This window comes from Phoxinus phoxinus (genome assembly GCF_949152265.1).
Source record: "Phoxinus phoxinus genome assembly, chromosome: 22".
Lineage (NCBI taxonomy): Eukaryota > Metazoa > Chordata > Actinopteri > Cypriniformes > Leuciscidae > Phoxinus > Phoxinus phoxinus.
The window spans coordinates 18,671,076-18,698,320 of record NC_136897.1 but is presented as its reverse complement, the minus strand read 5'-3'; the positions used below and the strand labels follow the sequence as shown (position 1 = coordinate 18,698,320).

General features: G+C 36.7%; 4 protein-coding genes across 4 annotated transcripts; 1 reads left to right on the top strand and 3 right to left on the bottom strand.

The window, feature by feature from the left end:
- The first annotated feature begins 134 nt into the window (after positions 1–134).
- LOC306990872 (uncharacterized protein) lies at positions 135–4,115 on the top strand. The gene is made up of 6 exons (XM_079598192.1): positions 135–251; positions 740–768; positions 1,281–1,425; positions 1,507–1,644; positions 1,716–1,937; positions 3,400–4,115. Exons 3-6 carry the CDS (start codon positions 1,308–1,310, stop codon positions 3,711–3,713), a joined length of 792 nt encoding a protein of 263 aa, XP_079454318.1. The 5' UTR covers positions 135–251; positions 740–768; positions 1,281–1,307; the 3' UTR covers positions 3,714–4,115.
- A 264-nt stretch (positions 4,116–4,379) lies between these two features.
- gnl3l (G protein nucleolar 3 like) lies at positions 4,380–19,244 on the bottom strand. The gene is given in 23 exon segments (XM_079596549.1): positions 4,380–7,338; positions 7,474–7,621; positions 8,456–8,531; positions 8,624–8,680; positions 8,789–8,900; positions 9,894–9,989; positions 10,887–11,111; positions 11,669–11,895; positions 14,537–14,708; positions 14,868–15,031; positions 15,133–15,269; positions 15,826–15,968; positions 15,972–16,004; positions 16,010–16,244; positions 16,349–16,436; positions 16,518–16,662; positions 17,379–17,482; positions 17,567–17,702; positions 17,829–17,912; positions 18,207–18,323; positions 18,471–18,578; positions 18,976–19,016; positions 19,114–19,244. Coding segments are annotated over 23 exon segments (3,105 nt in total). The 5' UTR covers positions 19,127–19,244; the 3' UTR covers positions 4,380–6,894.
- Positions 19,245–20,520: 1,276 nt separating this feature from the next.
- On the bottom strand, positions 20,521–22,329 carry LOC306991059 (red-sensitive opsin-2). The gene is made up of 7 exons (XM_079598521.1): positions 22,255–22,329; positions 22,064–22,173; positions 21,675–21,971; positions 21,419–21,587; positions 21,172–21,337; positions 20,842–21,081; positions 20,521–20,740 (listed from the first exon to the last, which is right to left on the bottom strand). The coding sequence occupies exons 2-7, from the start codon at positions 22,161–22,163 to the stop codon at positions 20,642–20,644; spliced, it is 1,071 nt and encodes a 356-aa protein (XP_079454647.1). The 5' UTR covers positions 22,164–22,173; positions 22,255–22,329; the 3' UTR covers positions 20,521–20,641.
- Positions 22,330–23,414: 1,085 nt separating this feature from the next.
- On the bottom strand, positions 23,415–26,167 carry LOC306991057 (red-sensitive opsin-1). Its single transcript, XM_079598519.1, has 6 exons — positions 25,834–26,167; positions 25,135–25,431; positions 24,849–25,017; positions 24,518–24,683; positions 24,196–24,435; positions 23,415–24,097 (listed from the first exon to the last, which is right to left on the bottom strand). The coding sequence occupies exons 1-6, from the start codon at positions 25,934–25,936 to the stop codon at positions 23,999–24,001; spliced, it is 1,074 nt and encodes a 357-aa protein (XP_079454645.1). The 5' UTR covers positions 25,937–26,167; the 3' UTR covers positions 23,415–23,998.
- Between the last annotated feature and the right edge of the window lie 1,078 nt (positions 26,168–27,245).

Here is a 27,245-nt window from a genome sequence, read left to right as displayed (position 1 = left end):
AACAATACTAACAATTATACTTGTACTAATACTAATACTAATAATAATAACAATTATTATTATTTATAATAATTGTTGTTGTAATAAATGTTATTGCATTTTTTTTTTTTTTTGGTAGGGGGTGTGGTCCTATCAACACTATGAGCATGCTAACGAATGGATAATGATTAGGCAACGGCCCTTGCAGAGCAAGTATCAATCTGGTATCTGAGCTGAGGGGCGATGAGAATGAGATGAATGTGGTGTTGAAGGTTAGTGCATTTTCATCAACTTGAATGATCATAGATAATAATAAGTAATATTGTATGGTATAACTTGGCAATAGTAGAAAACAAGTTGAAAAATACGGGAGGCAACATTATGTTGTTGTTTGTTGATTTAAATGAATTGTTTTAGTTTTACACAATGATAAATAGCCTATTACATCACTGTTCGCCTGCTAATATCTGTATACATTTGGTGATAATGCCGCTAGTTATACTATCCTACTGTTAACATGATGAAGAGTCAGAAGTGTGTTTTTACGATGAACAAAAACACCAATTTCTTTGGTGAAATTTAGGTTGGAGATTGTCTTGTAATGTTGAATTCTTTTTAATAAGAATATTATACGCATATACTATTTTTGTTTTAATTTCTATTGTATTTGAATAATTTAAGGTAGGCTATCTGTTTATTTATATCCTGTAAACTTAGTTTTTTTGTTTGTTTCTTTGTGTTTTGAAATCTGCTTGGAAAGAAATTTTCCGGGCATCTCTTTGACTCAAGGTAAGCAAACATTGGACTAATAGGTTGCTGAAATTTATTGCCCTCTTTACATCTAGGATGCCTCGTATCCTTGTCACACAATATGTTTGCCAAATGGATTGAGATTAATAATAGATTAATGACTCTGGCACTTTTTGCTCCATCAGTGCTTTTTTACGCTAAGCTTTGTATTTGTTTGCGTATATGTATAATATTTTGAATATACTTTGCGCATATCAAATGTATAAATCAAAAGTGATTACATCCATCAGTAAAAAGTAGTCATATTAGTCACAAAACAAGAAAACTGAAATGGTGTTCACATTATTAACTGTTAGTACCATAATATATCAACATGTCAAGTGATCAATTAGCTTTCTCCATAATATTTTACCATTAGTATTTAATATATGCCACAGACTATAGCACAGCTATTCTCTGTGCTTCCTGTGTTTGAATATTTTATGACATGGCTGGGAGTTCAAATACTCTGGCATTTTCACTTTACATCTTTACACTCATTCTTGTTGTAGCAAATACTGAGAGAGGAGTTTGAAAAGATGAATTGTGACCATGACGAGGAACATGGGCGGTCACCAACTGGATCAAAATCCAGCTTTCGTGGAGATGACCCGCAAGTTCATTCAGTTCCAAGTGTATCAACTTTTCAAAACTCTGGTAAGACTTTTCTGTTCTCTTTTAATACATCAGCATAGAGGAAAAGAGCAACTAATAATGTGCTTTATTTATTATATATAGAGTCACCTGACAAAAAAGACTTGGAATCTTCCAGAACATGTCTAAAGGATAATGAACTCTCACCAACAGATGAACACTCTGGGAAGGAAAACTCATGTCTTATTTCTCCTCTTAGTAAAACGAAACCATTAGCATTTGGTAAATATCCTTCACACTATCATTCTTTAAGCCAACATCCAAATAACTTTATTATTGTCTCCTCATCATAGACGTGCGTATCAAAGAAGTCCCAGCAGATGTGAAAAAGCCACTTCAAGACACACCTGGCAGAGACATGAGTGATGCGTTTCCTGTGTGCGTTCAGCTACCCGCAAACCACCTCAAAAGCTCACACATCACCGCTTATAAAGCAACACACCGTCATCGCAAAATCAGCCATTCCTCCACCTCCACATCGAAAAGTCGCCTGAGCCTGAAAGCCCCTGCTGAAGGTAAGCAACACCTCAAATTACATTTGACTCAATGAAATGAGGGATTCAATTTTTATGACATCTAATGCATTATAGATGCCGCTGAAATCCTCGCTAGCAGGACTGATAACAGCTTTCCTTCTTCCTGTCCTCTTTTATCATAAGTATTTAGCTAAATTTATGAGGGAATGCATGCGCAACCCAATCTTTCTTAGTGTGGTGCTGATTAGTGTAAAGGGCTCTTAAACTTCTACAAACAGGATAGCAGTTTTATGATGGACTACAGTGTCAGCAAAGCTGCTTTATTTGTGGTTACCACATCAATATTTTGTCTGTGTTACAGCCATTAAAGGAATATTCCGGGTTCAATACAAGTTAAGCTCAATCGACAGCACTTGTGGCGTAATGTTGTTGATTATTACAAAAAATTATTTAGACTCTTCCCTCCTTTTCTTAAAAAAAAAGCAAAAATCTAGTTTACAGTGAGGCGCTCAGGAAGTGAATGGGGCCATAAGATATAAACAATGTGTGTAAACATTAAAGGACTGTAAAAAAATTACGATTGAAACAACTTTACAGCTCAAATAATAGTTTTAAAGTCGACATGAAACGGAAGTTGCGGAAGTCTTTTCTTCCCTGTTGTGACGTATATGTGAAACAGCTTCTCGAACAATGAAAACTGGACGGGACTTGATTTTGTCCATCGGGAATTGATTGGATGGTTGTGGTTTGCTATTGTTGTGATCTCATGTGAGTAACAGTTTGTTCCACCCTCACACCTGAAGAAAAGAGAAGAGAAGGGAACAGAAGGGAAGGGAAGTGAAGGAAAGAGAAGAGGGGAAGGGAAGGGAACAGAAGGGAAGAGGAAAAGAGGAGAGGAGAAGGGAAGGGAAGTGAAGAAGAGATGAGGAGAAGAGAAGAGAAGGGAAGAGAAGAGAAAAGGTGAAGAGAAGAAAATGGAAGCGAAGAGAAGGGAAGTGGAGAAGAGAAGGGAAAGGAAAGGAAGAGGAGAGAATGGAAGTGAAGAAGAGGAGAGGAGAGAAGATGAGAGAAGAGGAGAGGAGAAGGTAAGGGAATAGAAAAGAAAAGGTGGAGAGAATAGAAGGGAAGTGAAGAAGGGAAGTGAAGAAGAGAAGAGAAGTCGCTGCAAGAGGGAGGGGAAGTTATTTTTATTGAAGATTACGATGGCACATGAATAAAAATAAATAAAAAAGATGTGCATGGACAAATTAATTTTAATGAATACTGCAATATTCCATAAAAAACAAGCAAGAATTGTCTGTTTTGATTTCAAATTCATAGTGACTTTATCAGACCAATGTAAGTGCTTTTATAAAATATAAATATAAAAGGCCTCATTCACTTCCATTGTAAATGGCTCACCGTAACCTCTTTTTAATAATAAAAAAAATGTGTTGAATGCAGAACATGCATTTAATCTCACACATAATACATTTCCTTCTCTTTTTCCCTGCACTTCTAGACCTGTGTGCATCCTTCCTGTTAGCGTGTTTGTTCTGCAAGTTTTGGGATTGCTTGCTGGCCGTTGGTGATGGTTGCCAATTCTGCGTGGCCTCGATCTGTACATCCTTCTGCTCTCAAGCGTGTTGTTGCGACCCTTCCTCTCTGGAGGACTGGATAGATTTCTGCCAATGTTGCAGCTGTGCCGAGTACGTGGAGGCGTGCGGCTGCAGTTGTGGAGAAAACACCTTCGACTGCTCCTCGTGCGACATCTGTCTACAGACGGCTGAGTGTCTGGAGCTCGGCATGGAACTCTCTCAGCTTCTGTTTCACTAGCTGCAGTCTCGCCGCCATTTATATACTGGTCATGACTATCAGATAAGGCCGGAACGGGATGTAGCGAATGTAATGTGCTGATTTCACAAGCATGTAAATCTGCTGGTTGACTGTGGTTATGATACTGCACGTCTGCGTTTTCACACTGCATCAGAGGAAAAATGCATATTCTGTTTACATATCACCTGAACTACAATATATCAAAATATTCAAGTTTTTGTCCAGCTCATTGCAATTTGAGAGTAAACATAAATTGTCAAAGGCACACTGCAAAAAAAATATATATATGTATATATATATATATATATATATATATATATGGCAAGACAATGTTAGAATGCATTATACTAAATGTATCTTATATTATATATAAAAAATAAAAACAGTTCTCTCTTTTTTATGTTTTAAAGCTCTTTTGTGTGAAAATAATGCAAGTTAGCCAATGTGTGCAAAAGAGATACTAGATTTGTTTAGCTAAAACTGATAACTTGCACATCAAACCTGGCATATTAAATTAATAAAACTGGAGGTAAATGTGCAAATTAATAATGTACAGGTTTGATTGAATAAACAATGACAAATGAATGATATTGTTGTATGGAGATCTTTTTTTTTTTAAATAACAAGAGAAACATTTGAAAAAAAAGTCAAGCATACGATTTTTTTCATCAGATCAGTTTATTTTAGCCAATTAAATGCACCAACACATTAAAATAAAAAATAAAAATTATAAATTATGCGCTTGAAAAAAAATCTGTTTATAATATAAAAAAAGGACAACATCTTCCTTTAATTGAGTACAGATGTAATGAAAGTAAAGAATGCAATAAAGAGCAATAACTGAAAAATAACTGGCAATTCGGTTTTAATGAGTAGAAATATGTCTTTAGACACACACCAATGCTTATTTCTAAGGACTGTACTGTCAGCACATGTGACCAACATTTGTATTGCTTTGTGACTTCACATAAATCATTTCAAACATTCAAGTTTTGAAATCTATTTTACAAGATCTACATCTATTTTATTTTCTCTATGCTTTTAGCTTTAAATCATATAGTTTTACATACATTCATTTGAATTGCTGCAGAACTCATTTGTATTCATTTCTCTATATTTACAAACCAAACAAATGACTTTTGTTCCTTGAAGCTAAAGGCACAGTCTGATCAGAGATGAAACTTAATTTGGCTTTGACCGGCAATACGCTCAATGTCATGTTTCTGAGCACATCTACAGAACATTTACATTCGCAGGTAAGTGTATATTTAGCTGCATCTAACAAAATGCTGATTTAGATCTATCACTTAAAAAAGCACTTTAAGCAGAGGTAGCTTGTGAAGTTTTACACCTGAAAAGCTATTTGTGCATGATGTTTATGTGGCTTGTTTCCTTATATACATTCCAAAAATCTGTAACACTTTGCGCATAATTCATTAACATAAGTTAATGCGTCAGGTATCAAGAAGTAACAATGAACAACAAGTTTTACAACATCAATTAATTAAGGTTAAATGTTCATTTATAAATATACTACTGTACATTGTTAAGCATAAAATCTTTAAATATATTATTTTTAAATGTATTAGAATTGGTAGAAATTAACTTCTAGGATAACAAGAAATTTGTTTGATATTGTTTTTTATGATACCTGACGTATTAATGCCAAATAATGTTTTTGAACATATATATATATATTTTTAGGAAGTAACACTTTACAATAAGGTTACATTAGTTATAAAGCATTAACTACAATAAGCAATATATTACAGCATTTATTCATCTTTCAACATTAGTTAAAAAAATATATAACTGGTCATTTTTAGTTTGTCAGCTCAGATCCATCAAATAATATTAACAGATACCACTTTTGACTTGAATAACGTATTGGTAAATGTTGAAATTAACATGAACTAAGATTAATAAATGCTTTATGGATTGCAAGTTCATGTTAACTAATGAATTAACTAATGTTAACAAATTGAACCTTATTGTAAAGTTTTACCAAATACATTTTACCTTATTCTAAAGTGTCACAAAAAAAAAGAAAAAAGAACACCAGCACCGTCACAAATTTGTTTAGCAATGTAACATTGAAAAAGGTCAAATTAACTAATCTTAAAAAGGAAGTGTTGTAAACAAACAAATAAAAAGTAGAAATTTCAAACCAGTTAGTAGTAAATATGCAAGTACTTGGCTGAAAGCAAAGCCAGCAAAGTGTTAAAAAATAGACTTTTCTGATATACGCAGTAAATATTGCTTGAACATTTTCATCAACAATATAAATAATAAGTTCTTGCAATTAAACACAACTCCGAAACATCCCTTTGGTATGGTAAGTGACTATAAAGTGACTACTACACTCCAAAAACATATATATGTGCACTTGCATGCTCTGAATGCAGAGTCTAATAACACATCTATCACATTAATAAATGTCACATGATTTACCCTTATGGCAGCTGAAGGCTAAAGGAAGGCTTAGAAAGGCTAAAACGTCCTACATTTTAGCTACAAAAAGGCTAAACGGTTTGGGTGCGTTTCAGACTTGGTATAAACATTTGGGAGTGTTGCAATCACTGACTGCCAATGAAACGCTGTAATACTACAGTTAATTTGTTTTAACGAACTGCCTTGAATCAAAGAGAACAACAACACAGAGTGTCCTTTAAAGGGATAGTCCACCAAACAATGAAAAATCCATCAAAATTTCTGCAGAACACAAAAGAAGATATTTTGAAGAAAGTTGGTAACCAAACTGCTTTGGTGATCATTGACTTCAACACAACAGACTAGAGCTGCATGATTCTGGATAAATTGAGAATCACAATTTTTTGGTTTAAAATACAGATCATGATTGCCTGCCCTACGATTCTAAATAACGTACATTTCTAGAATTTCTGACAAAATGTTAATTGCTGCAGTCTATATAAAAATGTTTAATTCATTTGAATGAATGATTCAATGACTCACTCATAAAGACCACTTGATCCATTACTAATCGTGCCGCTCTAACTGAAACATTTAGCTAAATATCTTCTTTATGTTCTACAGAAGAAAGAAAGTCATACAGGCTTGGACTAAATGACAGAATTTTGAAGAACTCACTGTCCCATTAAAACATCCCACGTCGTCCCACATGAGGAAAAGCACAGAAACATACATACAGTGGTCAGTTCTGTCACAAGTCATCCTCCATGTTTACACTACTATCGTGGCTGTTGGTTTTGGAGGCTCCAGGGGAAAAGAGCACATCTGAAGACCTGACGGTGGACATCGTGCAGCTGTCATCCATCAGAATGTCACTGAGACCCACGTCAGAGTAAAGATCGGAGGCCGTAGGGTCGTCCAGGTCTGCAAAGCTAAAGGTATCCAGATCGAGAGGGCCGCTCACCGCCGCAGCAGCCGGGGAGCCGGAGGGAGGTATAGTGAGGAAGGGAGAGGAGGAAGTCTGTGCCATGGCAGCCTCCATGCTGAGGTGGCTCTGAGGTTGGCCTTCCCCAACGCCAGACTGCATGGACTGGTTTGCCTGTAGTATCTGTTGCTGAAGGAAGGAAGCATCTGTGCTCAGGCCTTGAGACACAGCTGTGTTGAGGCCATGTTGACGAGCTTGAATCTCTAATTCCTGTGTGCAACAAACAGAAGGGGGTGTTAGAGTCTATCTTTTCACAGGGTTTAACATAATAAAGAAGTGGAACAAGTTAAGTGTTAAATGGGAATGTTTTTTTGGCGCAGACAGGAAAGCTAACGTTTCATATACCTGTATGCGGAGCAGCAGGGCCTGGTTGGATTGCTCCATTTTCTTTTGCCTCATCTCAATCTCTTTGGCCCTCTGTTGCTCTTTCTGAAGTTTTCTTATATAATCAACAGAAGCCTTTAAAATGGTTCCCTTGTTCCAACGCATCTCCCTGCCATTTCAACCAGAGAGGAGATAAATATTATGCGTATGCATATATACACAGTACACACATTCCAAAGTTTTGGGTCAGTAAGATTTTTTCTTAGGAAATGTATTATGCTCACCAAAACTGCAATTATTCGATCAAGCATACAGTAATACACAGTAATATCCTGAAATATTACAATTTACAATTACTGTCTTCTATTTGAACATATTTTGTATGATGTAAATGTAACTTATTTCTGTGATGGCAAAGCTTAATCTTTAGCAGCCATTACTTTACTTTAATATGCTGATTTGGTGCTCAAGAAACATTTCTTATTATTATTAATGTTTAAAAGCTATGCTGCTTATTTATGTGGACAAATCTTTTCAAGATTCTTTGATGAATATAAAGTTCATATGAACAGCTTATATTTAAAATAGAAATACATTGTAACATTATGTATTTATTATAACTGTCTTTACGGTCACTTTTTTTTAATTTAAAGCATTCAATAAAAGTATTAATTTCTTTCAGGAAAATAAAGACTGACCCAAACTTTTATAATAGTGTATAACAATCACTCTATGATGTACCATATATACACTGCAGTGGCTCAACTAATGACAATTTTAAAAGAGAACTAAAATTTTTTTTAAATTTCTTCAAAACTCATTTCAAGCATAAGCCTTTAGATCAAAAGGTTTTTAAGATTCTGACATTTTTTTAAATAAAATAAAAATCAGCCAATAGTGTCCAAATATTTTTACTGGTATTGTATGTTTTTTTATAAACATTATGTGTGCTTTCTTTAAAAAAGGTGCCACAAAGCTTAAGGATTCGAGGAAAGAAACTTACGGATCACTGGATTTGGGTATCATAGCCCCTAATTCCTTTATTCTGTCATTTATGTTGAATCTTCTCCGCCTTTCAACTACACAAGGAAAAACACAGATTTGGGCTGAGTCATGTAACGACACGGTAAACAAACAATACACGACTGGAGCATGTGTCTTTTGAACTCACTGAGATTGTGATTATCTTTCTTCTGCCTCTCCTTTATGAAAGCTCTTGCATCTGTGTCTGACAATAAACAGCTATTATGACAACTACACAATACTGTAGATTCATAACACAACAAACAGTTGAAACCAATGGAACACAGAAGGCGGCTGTTGAGTAAAACATTACCAGAATATTCCCTTTTGATGTTGGGCAGATCTGCTGGACAGGAATTGCTGACAGTGGTGTTGGCGATTGCCATGCCAGGACTGCTGTAGACATCCAGAAGGTTTCCTGGTAGCTAAGACAACAACGGAGAAGAGAAATCCAATCTAAACTCTTCAAAACACTGAGCTGTACCAGGAAACATATTGTGGTAAGGTGTTTAAAACACATTGATTAAAATCAAGTATACTATTGCTTAAGAACATGAATTTAAATAAACTCTGCAAGCCGGAACATTGATGTGCTATAACTGAGGGAAAATCTTGCCATTTTGTTATTCAAAGTAAATGTAGTGCTATAATTCTGGACGTGAATACATTATTACAATTACATCCAAATTGAATTACTGAACTATTCATATTATTCACACATTGAGGAAAAAACAACAACTTGCAGACAAATTATTCATTTTAATCAACATTAATTAAAATTTTATTTTATAATGCAATTTTATTCTGATATACATTTTCCTGATATTATAATTAAAATGCATATTATAATAAAATTATTTTAATTCCAAAACAGCAGATTCAAAACAGATTTATTTAAGAATAAAGACTAATAAATGGCTAGTAATTCAAGAATAAGATTTTACCTTTCTTTTTCTTTCATGTTCCTGCAATAAAACTAAAATCCTCATGTTACGTCAACTCACTTTTTTCTCTTCCCTCCAGAAAATAAATAAAGGAAAATCCTTCGCCAGTGGTTTCTTTCTATGCGAGTTCTTTCTATCATGTGCCATGCTCTGTACAGTCCGTTCAGTCCTTTTTATGCCCTCCCTGTTAATTCCTGCCTGGCAGGTGTTAGTTAAGTGTCAGAAGTGAATGTTTATGTCGATTGCCGAGGTGCATCCCTCATTTATCGCCTCCCTCATAAGTGCAGTGGTTAGCATTCACTCTTAAAAGGGGTGGGGACATTTGCGCTCAGGAAATGATCCCTCCGTAGCTTTCAGAATGGCTTGTGGCGGTTTACCACAAATATAGATGGGGTTCAAAGAGCCTTTTATTCAGAACATTGCCGTAATGTTATGGATGTGTTCATCAATAATGAAGATCATCGCTCAGCTTACCGTGTTCGGGAGTTGTAGGCCAGAATCTATCAGTGACATGATGTCATCATTGAAGCTGGACTCGAGGCTGATGATGTCGTCGATTACATCATCCATCTGAGGGGATGCAATTAAGGTTTAGAATGAGTACTGTCTTATTGCATATCTAATCGCTTTAGAAAAAGTGGGTTATAAACACGTATTTAGGGAACCAATGAACTGTATTCTTAACAAGAGTGTATTTTATGGGAGATCTAAAGCAGAAGTGCTGTTTGGTGTGAAAGAGGGGTGCAGATATAATTAAGCTGCTGGTGTGGTATTTTGCAGTTAAATGCGACACAAAACTAGTGAGAGGGCAAGTTGAACAGAGAAAGGTAAACATGTTCACGTGTCAAGAGAGTGGCACACAGTAAAAACATAATTGGGCTACACTTTATTTGAAGGTGTCCTTGTTACAGTATAATTATATACACAAGTACTGAGTAATGCTAATAACTACATGTACTTACATTAGAATTAGGGTTAGGATTAGGGCTAATTATGCATAATTTACGACAACTATTATTAATAGATTTCTCTTTCCAAAATAAGGAAATCGTCATGCGAGTAATGGCGATACTTCCAGCAAACTCGCTGTTCTTCTGGTAACACCAGCCTGGTGGTAACTCAACTAACTTTATTTCCACCTCTAGACGATCTGACACGTATGTATAAGCCTTGTTAATCTCACAGTAATTATGCGTGAATGGAAGTTGAAGAAGTTCAATACAGGCAACGTGCCAATTTGACGTTTGATGACATGTCAACTAACTAGCTAGTTAGCCTAGCGCTAACAGCTGGATGGTGCCCAGAACAACCGGTCTGCTTGTTCAGCGATTAAAATATAAAGTTTACAAAATGTTCACCATAAACTGGCGCTAATACCCAGAATCTGCCCTACCTAAATTTACGGTAAGGGGCTGCTACTGTTTAGATATAAATAAATATATCAGTGTATATTTACATGTGCTTTACCTCTTCTTTGTTGGAGCCCAGGTTAAGATGTGCCATTGGGCTATTGGGAGCACTGCTTGCAGAAGGGCCCATCTCCGGAGCAGAGCTTGACTGCGGGACGGGGGATACGCCAAGAGTTTGTGTGGCAACTTTATTGCCTAGCGTGGTGGACAAGTACTGCTTCACTTGCTGCCTCTGAGCCTGCTGGATGTGGTATTTAGTTGGGTTCTCAAGATGAGTTTGCACCTACAGCAAAGTAAAAACACTGGGTCAATGGTCATGTAAAGACATCAGTGACATTAATTCTCTACAATACGTTTCACTCAGTGTATAAGTCATGAATCATGAGAGAAATGTTGCCACTTTATATAAAAAAAGGGAACTCGCACTTATGTTGACTCTACATTTTATGCATGTGACATCAAAACTAAATTTTAGTGGACTGCAAAATGCCTTTTGAAAATGTCTTTAATATTTAAAAATACATGTTTAAAAATGATCATGCAATATTTAAAAAAGAATTACATTTACTTTGTTTTTTTTACTTTTACACTCTTAAATTTAAGTATTTATTCAAAAAAATATTCTAAAATAAAAATTATACCAAAGAGTTTATTTTGCCATGTTTATTTTCATTTTCTAACAATGCTTTTTTTTAGGTCAAGCTTCAAAACTTTCAGCAAATTGTGTCACGGTTAATAGACATGTAGACAGCAGTTAGGATGCTACTCGAGTGAGCAGTAGAAGAACATTTTTTCAACTGAGGGATACTTCTTCAAGGCTCATAAGAAGGTCCGACCCACCTTCAGAACCTCCACCGGTACTGGAGGAGGGCGGGCAGCCATGGGTGGCACTGTGACGGAGATGGCGGGAGTGGAATCTGTTGGGCGGAGCTGAGCGACAGACGCCTGCTGCTCCACCTCCCTCCTTTCCTGCTCCTGCGCCTGCTCCCGCATCAGCTGTTGCCGTAGCAACACTCGGGATGACATGGCTACGCTGGTTCCACAGGGGCAAGTATGAGAAGAATTAACTAGCTGCAATGGTGAAAGCATCAAGAAAAAGTTGGTAATAATGCTACAGGATCAGCAGTATAAAAGGAAATAACAGGGGTTATCACTTCTCTTTTTGGACAATGAAGACTTGAGGAACAGGGAAATTGTACTTATCTGAGTCATCACTCAGATAGTTGCATTCACAGAGAAATATAATACTCTACCAAAGCACAATCAGCAAACACATTAACCTCTCTGAATTTTTAAGCATGAAGAATATTATAGTTCATGTGTATATATATATATATATTACATATACACACATTTTTTTTATATATATTATAAATACAGTATTGGTAACGGCTATAACACTAACCATTTAACTAATAAAACATACACAACTATATGAAATGACAGAGACAAGTGAAATATGTTTTTAATTTACAAGAAAACAAGTCTGACCAAAAAATACTGCTTAACATTTAAGATGAATCCGTAATATATATATATATATATATATATATATAATTTAAATCTGCAGCTCTATCATGGGGAAGTACAGAATTTACCAGATGACAGCTAATCAAAATAAAATAAAATGTGGGATTTGCCTTGTCCCTCTAAATACCAACAAAATATCAGGCACAAACACTAATCTGAACGCATTCCTTTAGCTATAAATGGCCAAAAACACTAGTGCAGTTCGCTCTGCTGTGAGTTACGTAATAGTTTGCTATAGGTCGGAATTAGCCGAAGTTGAGCAAATTCGTTAACATTAACCAAATTAACTTGTGTATTAGTTATTTACAACAGTAAGCAACTGTAACTGCATATGACAATCCCTAAAACGCAATTAACAAACCCGGAATGGTTGTTTTTGGCACCATCCAGCTGTTAGCGCTAGGCTAACTAGCTAGCTAACTTAGTTGACATGTCATCCAACGTCAAATTGGCACGTTGCCTGTATTTCATTTCTTTAACTTCCATTCACGCATAATTACTGTGAGATTAACAAGGCTTATACATACGTGTCAGATCGTCAAGAGGTGGAAATAAAGTTAGTTGAGTTACCAGGCTGGTGTTACCAGAAGAACAGCGAGTTTGCTGGAAGTATCGCCATTACTCGCATGAGGATTTCCTTGTTTTGGACACTCATCTCTCCCCATCACACACTCAACCATCTTATTGTGTTATTGTTGACAAACTAAATCTATTAATAATAGTTGTAGTTCATTCAAAAAAATATGAAATAAAATATTTAATGAAAAACTTAATTGAATAGTTAAGAAAATTTGATTTTTTTGTAATTAAAAGTATTTTAAGATGAACTACTAAAATTACTAAAAACATTTTTTTATAAATTAACACTAATTAGACAAAACCAAACGAATAAAAATGACAAAAACATAAAAAAGATTAAAAAAAAAAAAGATCATTCAACATTAATAAAAACTATTATAATATAATATTATATAATGAATAATATTTCCCCCCCACAAGAACACAGGCATGTACACGTGTACATCTAAGTTTTCAAACCTTAAAGAATATATATATATATTTTTTTTAAATGTACAGCACCAGACAAAAGTTGAAAAACACTCACTTTTACAATGTTATTCTAAAATGTGGAAAATAGTAATAAAGTCACAATTATGAAATGACAATGGGGAAGGATGGGGAAAAGGTTGTGGCTAAAAATGTAAACATCAAAATATTTATGTATGTGTGCATTTTTTTATTTTATGCATTTATGTATAAATTTAGTTAAAGTCGCCGTGAATCTGAAGTTGCAAATTACTTTTCTCCAGTGTTGTGACGTATTTCCAAGTGAAACGGAAAATTTAACAGAGGGCAGGGATTTAGGCTCCTCTCCATCTCTGCTCATAGCAGACTAACGGTTTGAGGGGAGTGGTTAAGCGTTTTCAACCCAAGCCGTCAAACTGACGTCATCAGAAAAGGAACGCCATTCCAGACCCGAAGTAACTTTTCAGACTTTGATTATAGATTACCACGGCAAACAATTATTTTCTTTGTATTAACTTGCACGGATTAATTGTTCACCATAAGACTAGTAATATGCGCAAACCTATTTTTTTACAGTCTATGGCGCTAACATAGAAAATAGGGTCAATTTAGATTTCATGTCAACTTTAAAGCAAATAGCCATGCTTTAACTAAATTATAGGCTACTCTTCCTTCACAATCTGGTTTGACTAGTAGTTATAAAAGTGAATAAACTGGTACCAGGACTTTGAGAAAGTTGTCACAGTGACTAAAAATGTAATCTGATTCTCTGATTTATGGGTAGAAAGGAGGTCAATAATAGTCGTAGAGGTCTAGTTGAGTCATTATTTTCAGTCAGAGAAAAGATGATTTATTTGCATATTTTAAATTGTAGATCATTTAAATATACAAGTACGTTAGTATTTCTAAGGAGAAAGTAGAATGAACTCCCAGAGCATCTTGGTTTAATGCTCATCAGCTGTCAGAGAAGGAGAAATTTAAAGCTGAGGTAAGAGAATCTGAAAGTTTGGTGCCGAGTTTATCTATGAAAGAAGAAAAAAAGAGAAGTGATGTTATAATACATAGTTTTAAAGCAGTGTGCTCAGCTTTTAATACATTTATGCACAGGGATCACTCATGGATGAATTTATAACCAAACAAAGAGGGTCTTACCAGCTCTCTTTTGCTGCTTCTTTCGTCTTTTGTTGGCAGCCAAGAGGGCCTGACCTTGCAGGAGTGGGTCAACATCCAGAATGTCTTTTAGGTTCACTGGCTTTGGGCCAGCTTCAATTGCACCACTGCTTTTTGTCTTGGGAACCTTGAGCTCAACAGTCATCGGTCCAAACTTAATAGAAGAATTACAATTGAAAGTCAAAAATGAGATCCGAGTCTGAAATCACACCAACACAAATCACCACCAAACTAACCTTAGTGCACTGAATGATTAATATAGGTGGATGTAAAATGATCTTGAATTAGGAACTGAACCATGTAATGGATGTACCTCTGGGTCCTCATCTGCATCCATTGATTCAACCGTATCTTGAAGTTCAGGGTCCTCTGATGGTTTGTCCATTTGCAGTTCTGCAAGATCTTCTCCTTGACCGCCTTCTGTCAATCCAGATGTAGCCATACAGAATCCCATCTGTGCATCAGATGTGCCACACTCTAAATTGTAAAAAACAAAATATAAATGGCAAATGTGTGTATAGGTAAATATAGGTATAAATATGTTATGTCTATTTCATTGATAGTATAGCCAGAGTTACCAGCCAGAGCTTCCAGATTTCCCTTCTCCAGTTCATCCCAGTCAAATGCTTTGCCCATCTCAGCTACAATCTCAGCACTGACATGCGTGGGCAGCGTGTGAGTCTCAGGGGGATGTGTGAAGTAGCTGATACGACCCCTGTACAAGACAGAGAAAAACTTCTAAATGTACTTTACACTACAGACGACTAAAAACGCTGTGTTATGAATCCGAGGCCAGTAGTTGGCAATGTCACTTGTAAATAAACATTACACGCCTATAGACTAAAAACGTAATACGCATGGCGCATTGATGTGGACAAAAATGATGAGAGAATATTAAAAACATCTTTATTTGTGTTTCAAAGTACTTTGGGTTTGAAACGACATGAGGGTGAGTAAATTATGACATTTTTCAAAATGATGTTCACTTGATATCACATTCTCTTATTTACATTAAGTTGAACCTTAAAGAGATTTTCTTCTGTGAAACACAAAAGAAGATATTTTGAAAAATGTCTCTGGGTTTTTTTAACCATAACATTCACTTTCATTGTATGTGCAAACAATTTAAACATTCTTCAAAATATTTTTTTCTTCCACAGAAGACAGGTGAACAAGGTAGGAGTAAATAACTGAATTTTTATTTTTGGGTAAACAATTCTTAAAAGGTCAACACGTAACTGACGTTAAATTCACCGGGACTATAACCTCACCCAGTCCAATCCATAAGAACACTCTTGGCAGCTTTGTCGGAGTCAGGAAGCCCTCCTTTCCTCAGCTTGCCTTGACGACGTGCAAGTAAGGCCAGGAACTCGTGTACTGTCTGGAAGTCTGGAATTCCATAATGATCCATAATCTACACAAGAAAGATTAAAAACCAACTGGCTCTCAATCATATGTAACACTGATTCCACATTCAATTAAACTGAAATTCTTGAAATATAAGTTGCAAACCTGTATTTTATTGCAGCGCCTCAATATGGCTTCGACAGGTGGAATTGGGTCCACCAGCTGCTCAATCTTCACACAGTTCCGAAGGATCATGGCAGCATCACTGGTTGAGGTTGCCATTACAATACCAGGGCAATCTAAAAGTTTGATATGTTTGTCTAGATGGACCTCCTGTAAACACCTGAAAAACACATTGATTCGAGGGAAAGGCAGCTTAGAATGATAGAAAAATTGACTTTATATTTACAACAAAAAATACTGACAAAATAAAACTTATTTGCATACTTGGTAACTCCAGGAGTAGCTCCAACATTACACGCACGAGCACGCTTCAAGCTGTTAATTAAACTGCTTTTCCCCACATTCGGAAAACCTGAAACATTTAGTTAACTTTTATAGACTTTTACGACAGAATAATTTTTTAGTACATATCATGTTGCAAAAAACAACTTACCAACCACTCCTACAGTTATGGCCGTTTTTATATCTAGGTTCCGGCAGTAGTTTCCTAATAGTTTCATTAAACAATCCGCCCCGACACACGCACTGCTTTCGAGCAGCTGTTGAGTAGCCTGGGTCACAGGCACACGACTGCGTTTCTGTGGACAACAGAAAAACGTTACTGTAACACTATATACCGTAATAAATAGGTCACAGTAATACAAAATTAAAAAAAAAAGAGTCTGAGTCTGATAATAAAATACATCTCCATTCATAGTTTGTACATGATGTCACACCTTTACAGGACCGCCCACCTGGAGAGCAAAACAAGACTGTCCCCCATGCTTGCCAGTCATTTTTTCCAGGATTGTACTAAGTACAGTGATATCAAAATACCAAATTCAATATACACCTTATTAATGATGCACACTATGCACAGGTAAGCAGATGAACAAAGACCTTAAACACAACATGCAGTTACTTGTTAAGCATTTTTCCATAGAAAAACATTATTTAAAAATAATTACCATTTAGCACATTGTGTTTATATTCCACGCTCAACTGCTCAGCTGTATATAGAATGCATCACCAATAAGGTGTAAAATGAATTAGATCATTTTAATAATACTGATTTTTTTTTTTTAACATTAAGCATTTTAGAATGTCTGTTTTTAGTGATTGAAACACTACAGCAGGTGATGTTTGTGGATCACAAAGAAGTTTGTGTGTTTGTTTCTTTCTTTTGAGAGGTGATCTAAATATTCGTGGCTTGAAACAGATTTTTGACAGGCCTGTGCTTCAGTTCTATGGATGTTTTGCCCTCCTGGTTTCTGCGCCAGTCATGTGATTGAAAACTATGAATTGTAGCTCTCACCAAATTTTTGTTCTGATGCTGAGTGGAGGATTTGAAAGCCACAGTAGGAAACTCATTGCGAAGATACTTGATCCATTTTTCCACAATATCCTTGGACACCAAATCTGGTGGACAAATTCAAGAAAAAAACTTTTTTTTTTGTCTGTTGCAGAATTAAATTTTTTAAATGGACATGTAAAAATTCTTACCAATTTTATTTAGAACGAGTACAATTTTTTTGTTGGTTCCACTTTGGACAACAGCTTGTTCAACCTGTGGACAGCGGCAGCCTAAGGGATCTCTGGCATCCATAACCTCTAAAATAACATCTGATGCCTCTATTACCTAATATAAAAAGAGACAAAATAAGTAAATTGTCATTAAGAATTGGCCAATAGAGGTTCATCTTTAAGGGGAAGTATAATGGGTTATCAAAATTAACCCTAAACATGCCAGTACAGGAAATAGTACCTTTTTAAATTCTCTGCAGTATGCCTTTCTTGAGTTCTCAGTTTCAAAGTTTACATGCTTCTCCAGGTTTTGCATTTGAACTTCCTGCATTCATTGCATTAACAATAAAAAGTTATTAAGACAAAGGTGCAGATTTAAAATGATTTGCAATTGCAAAAAAGATAAATTTATAGATGTGTTACAGTGGTTGAACAATATAGTGACATGGTTAAATTAGGGCTGCACGATTAATCAAAATGAAACGGCACACGATTTGGCAAAGGCTGGTACGTTATATGGTACGTTTGTATGGTATATTTAAAATAGTATATTTTAAAACAATGAATTTATTCAATCCTAATACTTTGTCTTCAATAGTAAAATGTCATAGACACCAACCCTCTGTTCAAACTCTCTTTGTCGTAATTGGATGTCTTTCTGGAAACTGTCCAGACTTCTCCTTTTCATCATCTCTTTATCTCTTGACAACCTCTGCCTCTCCTGTTGCTCCTCCAACTAGAAAACAGTTGACACAAACTGCACATTAGAATTTGTTGTGATATACATCAACATTAGTGCTATAAATAAAGGTAAACTTATATGTTACTCAGATCTGGAAATGTGCAACATATTTAGAAAAGGTTGTACAGATCCATTCCTCACCCTCTGTTTTCGGAGTTCAGCTTGTCTCTGACTGTGTTCTTTGAAGCTGCGCATATTGGGTACGCCAGGATCTTTCTTCCCTCCTTGAGACTGCTGCCCATCCTTGGTCTTTAGAGAAGACAGTCAACATAAACTGCCAGTCAAAAGCTGAGACACTGAATCTATGTTTCTCATTATCTTAAATTCCTCATAAAGTTGGTCCAAAATGTGCAGAACTGTAATCAAGACAAAGAGTGGCACTTTGAAGCTCAAATATGGTATAGTTTTGATTTTTTTATCTTTCTGATAAACAACATAATTCCCACAATTCCATTATAGTGTTGTTTATTTAAAATGTGTAAATAACTACAGTGAATGAGAAGGAGTGTTTAAGCATTTGACTGGTAGTATTTCTTGTTGTGATACACGTAGACATATAAGCATGGCATCTTAACTTCAACAAAACTAAACAGAACATTGATTTGACAGTAGTTAAGTTAGTTAGCATGTAGGCTAGATTACGCACCTTTTTACCGCTAAACCCCAGCCGTTTCGCTCGTTTTTGCTCTGTAAAATGGTTAAAGTAATTCAATAAGATGGCCATTATGTCCGCACTTTTTAATGCTCTATAAGTGAAAAATGACTAAAATGTATATATACTCACTTGCTTTGGACATAACTCCACGTGTGACTGGTTTAAAGCGCAAGTGAAGACAGCGACAAACAAACTCCCGTCTTTCAAAATAAAAGTCTAAGTGAGAGAGAACCCCCAGCGTCCTGTACTGTGTATGGTGGTGGCACAATGCGAGAATACTGCCGCAAACTTAGTAGTGAAACAAACATGACATGACTTTAGAAATGAAGTCGTTAAAGCGAGACCTTAAACTTTTAATAAAGACTTTTAACTGTAATGTGTTGCAATGTGCAAAAAAGCTTTGAATTCAATGAGAATGTTGAGAAAGCATTGAAAATTTGTATTGTCCTGGTATAGATCTATTATTCGATGTCCAAAATGAAGTCTTGAAGTCTACTCAGGTATATTTGTAATAGAATAAAATAGAATAGACATCAGTATTTTTTTATGATGCACACTTTTTTGATTGACATTTTTATTTGTTTATTCTTTAAAATGAGCATAAGTTGTTCTATTAAAAAGGTGCATTATTTTTCATTGTTTAGACATTTTTCTCACCATCAGTAACTGACACAAATTATTGTGCACGTAAATATGACAGCATGTCCTCGCAATTACCCTGAATAAAGTCTAGCTCAGACAAAAATACATGCAGAATCCACAGCACAGTCACGCAACCCCACACTCACATGAATGCCCTCATATACACAAATACACTCAACAGTGTTTTAACCTAATGAGTTCCGTCATATAAGCTTCCTAGCAAAAGTCTTGACTTTACTGGCCAAGCTAGGTGAAATCCTCTATCCGCTTGATGTGGAATAGAGCTTATATGAGATTACAAGATGTTACCTGGCTTCATGTGCTCTATAAAACCCTTGCATTGGATTTCCAATTCTATGAATCTTCTGGAAACACTTAATTATAAAACTTTTTTTTTTTAGAAAGTTATCTTCACTTGTTCTTCTCTTCTGCCCATCAACTTTACATTGGTTTTCAGTGGTGCATTTTAACAGTGGGCTGAAACAATCAAGATTCTAAAATAAACGATGCATTGACTGACCTCTATTTACAGTTTGTGAACAGTGTCGACAATTGAAAGCAAATACTTCAATGTTTCAATTTTGCTGCATGATTTATTTTCTTCAGAAAACAATGAAACAATATAACATAAAAATTTATTTTTTTTCTTATTTTTTTACATTTGCAAATCCATCTACAAAATATAGCTCTGTGACAACAACAATAATTCCCATAATTGTTTTTACATTATTCATTGGACCTGTTTTTGAATATATATTACATCTTTCAGCATATTTGCATATGAGAAATTTCATGAAAGATTTGAGTGACATTCAAACATCATTGCATTGCAAATAAATCCTTTTAGGCCTTGCTAAATGATGTTCAATTTTAATTCAACATTTCCCAGGACAGTAAAAGTTTCTTTCAGAAGACTTTTAACAACATATGTACAGTCAAGACTATTTCAATTATAAGTCCAGTTCTCAGAAACCCATTTTCTCTTGTTCGGTAGGAGCTATAAATGACATGAGGTTTATGCCGGAGCCACAGAAGACACTTCTGTTTTGGATGTGGACACCTCAGACCCGTCATCAACTTTCTTTCCAAAGAGCTGCATGATGCATACGCGGAACTGCAAAAGCAAAGACAGTTTCTGATTGTTGACCTACCAAAAGCGGTTTAAATTAACTTAAGAATAAGCCACCTGAGTATGCCCATACAATGCAATATTACCTGACGGTTCATGAAGACATAAATGATGGGGTTGTAGATGGTGGCGCTCTTGGCAAAGTAGGCAGGCATGGCTGCTGCCAGCGGATGGAAGGCATAGCCTGGGTTTGCAGCTGCAAAACAGGCGAAGGAAGCGTAAGGACCCCAGCAAAGGCAGAAAGCCATGATCATGACAACCACCATTCTGGACACTTCCTTCTCAGCTTTCTGTGTGGACTCAGAATCCTTCTGTTGCTGGGCGACCTGCCAGAGAAGATCGAAAACAAGCTCAGCTCTCCATAGCAAACCAAGTGAAAAATTTCCCTCTAAAGATTTCATAAAAGATTAGCTTACTGCATGAATGGCCAAGTACACGGCAATGTAGCAGAGAATGATGACGGAAAGAGGGAAGATACAACAGGTGGCCACTAGGACAATCATGTAGGACTGGACACCGGGGTCCTCGCTTCCTCCAAATACATCAGGGCCACAGGAGGTCTTCAGACCGTGAGGCCAATATCTTCAGAGCAGGGAAGATTTTCTTTATATATGACGGAATCAAATAATTTACAATGGAAAACTACGATATTTCAGTCCTTACCTGCTCCAGCCAAATATGGGAGGTGCACACCAGACAGCAGCCCAAACCCAGGAGAAGATGATGCCAGCAGATGCCCATTTACCATCAAACTTGACATTTCCAAATGGTTTGCAGACGACCACCCATCTCTCCCAAGAGATGACAGTCAAAGACCACAGACCAGCGATACCTGTTGATTGTTAGATATTAAAAAACTCAAAAAGTTTTGGTCCAAATAAATAGCATATTTATTTGCTCCCTATGGGCAGTAACTTACCACATACAGACACAGTGTAGCCCTCAAAGACACACATGGGATGTCCGAGGATAAAGTAGCCAAAAACCTGGTTGATCACACTGATGGTGCTGGCCAACAGAGTCTCTGCTAGATCAGCAATAGCGAGGTTGACCAAAATCCAGTTGAGAGGGTGACGGAGCTTCTTGAATTTGGCCGTGGCCACCAGCACCAGGCCATTGGTGAAGGTCGAGGCGACCACCACGAAAAACATCCAGCATGTTGCGAGGTTGTACACCCATCGAGGGGCAATGTGGTAGTTGGGTCCCTCAAAGGGATCTGAGAACAGATGAGATATTAATATACAATTTTCCTCTTCTACTCATTCATAAAGTGTAGGACATTCTGCGGTGTTCTTGAAGATAAAATACCCCTTGTGTTATTGCTGTTGGTATAAACGAAAATAGACTCCCTTGTTGTCTCGTCCCCTCGTCGTCTGGCAGCATACATCACATTGGCCAACTCTGCCATTTTGTAAACCCTGGAGATCAAAGAATTGAGATTTATTCACAATTACTCATTTTTATGTGACCAAAAATAGTAAATTTTGCAGTGGTTGTACTTGTCACAGGATTCTTCTCTGCCTGAGTTGGTGGTTGGTCCCTCCTTTGCCTTTTATTTCTCCGTTTGTGGTAGAAATTGGAACCAATAAACTGGCACACGGTGTCAGAGGCATTTTATACCAGCTCATCGCAATTAAGACTTTCTGACGTGAAGCGAATTAAGGCTAGCTGGGAGGTACAGCTGTCTCGCATAACAGGAAGTGCCCCCAAATCTGCATGGGAAGTATAGGCATTAACTTCTGTTCATGACCTTACCCATATGGGATGAAAGCACACATCCATGCATACATTAGCCCCAGGCACACGGGGGCACAGGGATACTCAGATTCAAAAAGGTAAGACTTCAATTTGAGGTTAATCTTCCTTAGATAAGCAGTGCTTTTAGTGTCATGTTCCAATTGAATTTGCTTAGCCCCCTCAGGCTTAAATGGAGGAATTGCACTTGACTTGCTCCTCTTATTTGCAGACTTCTAAGTGACTTTTAAGCTTTAAATCCTTTCTAGCAAAAACAAAAACAAAAAAAACATTGAATTGAAAGTTTTTTTTCCTTAAAGTGGATTTTTGTTTGGGTGTCGGATTTCAGTGCAATTTCTTTATTTGTACTTTCTATTAAATGAAATCTAGCGAAAGTGTACGAAAGTGAAGTTAGGGACACATTTTAAACAAGATCATGGATACTTTTCACATTTCCAGGTTAGGAATGCAGAAGTAGGCCTAAACTATAGCAGGATAAATGTCTGTAGAGGTACGTGGGAGACCACAGCAAATATTATTTTTCCATTCCCATTTGCTTCAGCCAAAAAAAAAAAAAAAAGGGAAAAAAAAGATAAAACCGACTATTGCATTTCCAAGATTTTCTAAAACATATAGAGAGATGGATCATGGCAGTCAGAAGCGATCAGGATGTCACATATTTTTAGTCACTCATTTAGCAGTTGTATTAGTAACCTCCTTGTTGTGTTAGGAGGTAATGCCAGGGGGATTTAATAAAGTATAGCAATATAAATGCACATACATAAAAAAAAAAAGTTAATATAGGAAAATGATATCCGAAAATGCATATCTGTGAAAGGGACCATGTCTTGACTATTTCAATTGCTGCCCTATGGAGAGCCACAATGAAATAATTTCAGAGAGATGTGCATGTGCAATGAAAGACACTGAGAACAGAACATTTATTTTGCTGCTTTTTTATTTTTATTTTCATCAAAGCAAAAAATAGAACCATATTACATGCTGTACATGGGCAGGCCTCTATCTATCAAACCATTTTTTTTGTCATTTTTGTTTTCTTGCAAGATTGCTACAAAATTAAGATTATAGAGATATTATTACATTGCCACTGAACAGCAATTCAGCAGAAATTGTACATTACAATGAGGCGATTACTTTTTGCTGTTAGTTAATCCACGCTGAGTGTCACATTTCCACAAAGCAGTGCTATTTATAGGCATACAACCTTCTGAATAGTCAGAGGGTGGAGTATCATGGACAAATGATTGTGTGACAAATGAATACCATAAAAACTGTAACATCATTCCGGTGGATCAACGGCCCGTTGAGCAAGTAATGTGTTAACACACAGTGCCATGCAACAAGGTATTCCCCATCATTCCAAGGGAAATATCTGGAAGCAAAGTTGTCGAGATACGTTGAGGGTAAACAAGGAATATAAAAAGTCCCATTTTCATATTTTTTCCCATGTCTGACTCAAGACCATTGCTCTAAGATCTGGTGCGCAATTTATGCAGGAGCCACAGAGGACACCTCTGTCTTGGATGTAGACACCTCAGACCCATCATCCACCTTCTTTCCAAAGAGCTGCATGATGCATACGCGGAACTGTGAAGAAAGAGAAATCAACATTATTTTGCAAAGATTCATGCAAAGTTTTCTCATTGTGCTCAAGGTTTGAGCTTTGTTAAACAGCATTGACTTACTTGTCGGTTCATGAAGACATAAATGACAGGGTTGTAGATGGTGGCGCTCTTGGCAAAGTAGGCAGGCAAGGCTGCTGCCAGTGGATGGAAGGAATAGCCTGGGTTTGCAGCTGCAAAGCAGGCGAAGAACGTATAAGGACCCCAACAAACACAGTAGGCCATGATCATGACAACCACCATTCTGGACACTTCCTTCTCAGCTTTCTGTGTGGACTCAGAATCCTTCTGTTGCTGGGCGACCTGTTGGAAAGAAATGATAGATGCTTAGTGCCTTTTTAGAAACTGGAATAAACTTTTGAAAGCAGTCAGGGAGACAACTTACAGCATGAATGGCCAAGTACACAGCGATGTAGCAGAGAATGATGACTGCCAGAGGGAGGATACAACAGGTGACCATTAGGACAATCATATAGGACTGGACCCCGGGGTCCTCGCTTCCACTGAAGACATCAGGGCCGCAGGAGGTCTTCAGACCGTGAGGCCAATATCTGAAAAATAATGGATTTGAAAGATCCACATTTATGCTTGTGTGGAACTTATTTGTTGGTCTTACCACCCAAAAAATTCAACGATATCATGATGAATTACTAAGATATAAATGTACGTAGCTGCCAAATGCCTTCATTACTTATTGATAATTAAAGTAATTTTACCTGCTCCAGCCAAATATGGGAGGTGCACACCAGACAGCAGCCCAAACCCAGCAGAAGATGATGCCACCAGATGCCCATTTACCATCAAACTTGACATTTCCAAATGGTTTGCAGACGACCACCCATCTCTCCCAAGAGATGACAGTCAAAGACCACAGACCAGCGATACCTGTTGATTGTGTTGTTAGATATCATTAAAAAACTCACAAAGTTTCAATGATGTAAAAAAAATATATTGAACTTTGGTCTAATGTATTCATAATGATGTCTTTGGGCAGTAACTTACCACATACAGACACAGTGTAGCCCTCAAAGACACACATGGGATGTCCGAGGATAAAGTAGCCAAAGACCTGGTTGATCACACTGATGGTGCTGGCCAACAGAGTCTCTGCTAGATCAGCAATAGCGAGGTTGACCAAAATCCAGTTGAGAGGGTGACGGAGCTTCTTGAATTTGGCCGTGGACACCAGCACCAGGCCATTGGTGAAGGTCGAGGCAATGACCACGAATATCATCCAGCATGTTGAGAGGTTGTACACCCATCGAGGGGCAATGTGGTAGTTGGGTCCCTCAAAGGGATCTGGAAATGAGAAATAAAGAGCAGTAATATTATCATCTTGAAGGAGTTCTCACCTAACAGCCTTTGTAACCAACTCTCATTATTCTGATGCTCCATATTCATCAGTCTGAAATTGTTCTCTGGCTATACTTCTGGCCAAAATGCAGAGCGCTAAGGTCAAAAGACCACACATTTGAAGTTTAAGACTGCCAACATTTCCAGTCCTATTACACTGCCACTATTGTGGAAGCTTTATAAGCCCACAAAGACGTTCACGTGGTTTTATCATTCTAACAGAATAGCTATGATTGAACAATTTCCTATAAATTTTTTGTCAACATTTTGAATGCACACAACCTCCCTATTTAAACCTACTCAAATGACAATTTAAAATAGAAATAAGAAGAAATTTTAAAAGCTCACCTTTGGTGTTATTGCTGTTGGTATATGTGAACATTGTTTCTCTCGTTGTTTCATCTCCCCTTCGCCTGGCCGCGAACATCACGTCTCCCAATTGCTCTGCCATTTTTGGAGGTTGTTGTATAGCCCAAACCTGTAGTCACTTAGCTGCTGTAAAGGTCTGGGCCTCTGTGCTTTGTGCTTTTACTACCTTCTGTCTCTGGCCGACTCACACCGACAGACTTTGGGCTCTTAAGAAAGCGCTTTTATATGCAAAAAAGAGGATGCCCTGGCTTACAGGGAGGAGAATAGTTGGGGTCAAAACAGGTATCAGGAGCAGAACAAAAACTCATTTATTAGGCTTACAGGAGGCCTAAGCTACTGTTCCGTCCTTGGATTGTTGAAGCCATCACAGGTAAACCAAAACAATGTGCGGTCGTGACCTTTGGCAAGACCACAAGAGTGATTATAAGGTGACGGCCCTTTGATGCTTTCTACAGTTTTAATTTTAGGTTACTGACCTCTTTGTGTTGACTGAAGCTTCTTGTACAGTATTACTGTACAGCACACTTATTAAAGAGGCATGAGATCATTATTGGGGAAAAAGTAACAACAAATCCATTGTCATTCTCTGAAATAGCACCAGATTAGAGTGCTCTGTACAACAAGAGCAGCATATAAGAAACATTCCAAATGGGATTTTAAGTCAATATTTAAATTTCAAAAGTAAAAGTTTCTCTAAGGTGTCTGACTGAAATCACTCTAAGAAGATAAGATAGGATTCTAGAGTTAGGATTTTTCTATATAATGGCCCCCAGCTGCCTGAAGGAGTAAAGAACTGTAGATTTAATTATTTGGTACATTCCACAAATATGTCATCTTTGCGTATATTCACACACTTACGAATATTGCATAGTTGCATAGAATCTATTGCATATCTTTTATTCTATTCTATTACATTACATTCAATGCATAATTGTAATGTAGACATGCATTTTCTATAAAGCTGCTTTAAATGCCATGTATTGTGAAAAGCACTATACAAATAAATGTGAATTTAATAATCTCTGAATAAAAGGTACAAAAACTGTTTCTGAGGCTGTACTCTTTCGAAAGGTAATATGATGTACCATTTGAGTACTATAATAAAACCTTTAAGATGATATGCATTGCTTAGGTGTAAATAAGGTACAAAGGTGTACCTTTTGAAAGGGTACCGCCCCAGTGACAGCATTTGTACCTTTTTTCCTGAGAGCGCACAAACATTTCAGCAGAAAAAGTTGTTGTTATCATTTTTATATTTATTTAATTAGAGAGGATTTCATATTTCAAAAGATTTCAGGACATTTCAAAACACTTAGTGCTTTTGGGATTTGGGTGACCCGTGTTCAAATCAGGCTCTTGGACTTTTCTTTATCAAATACTGTCCTGTTAAA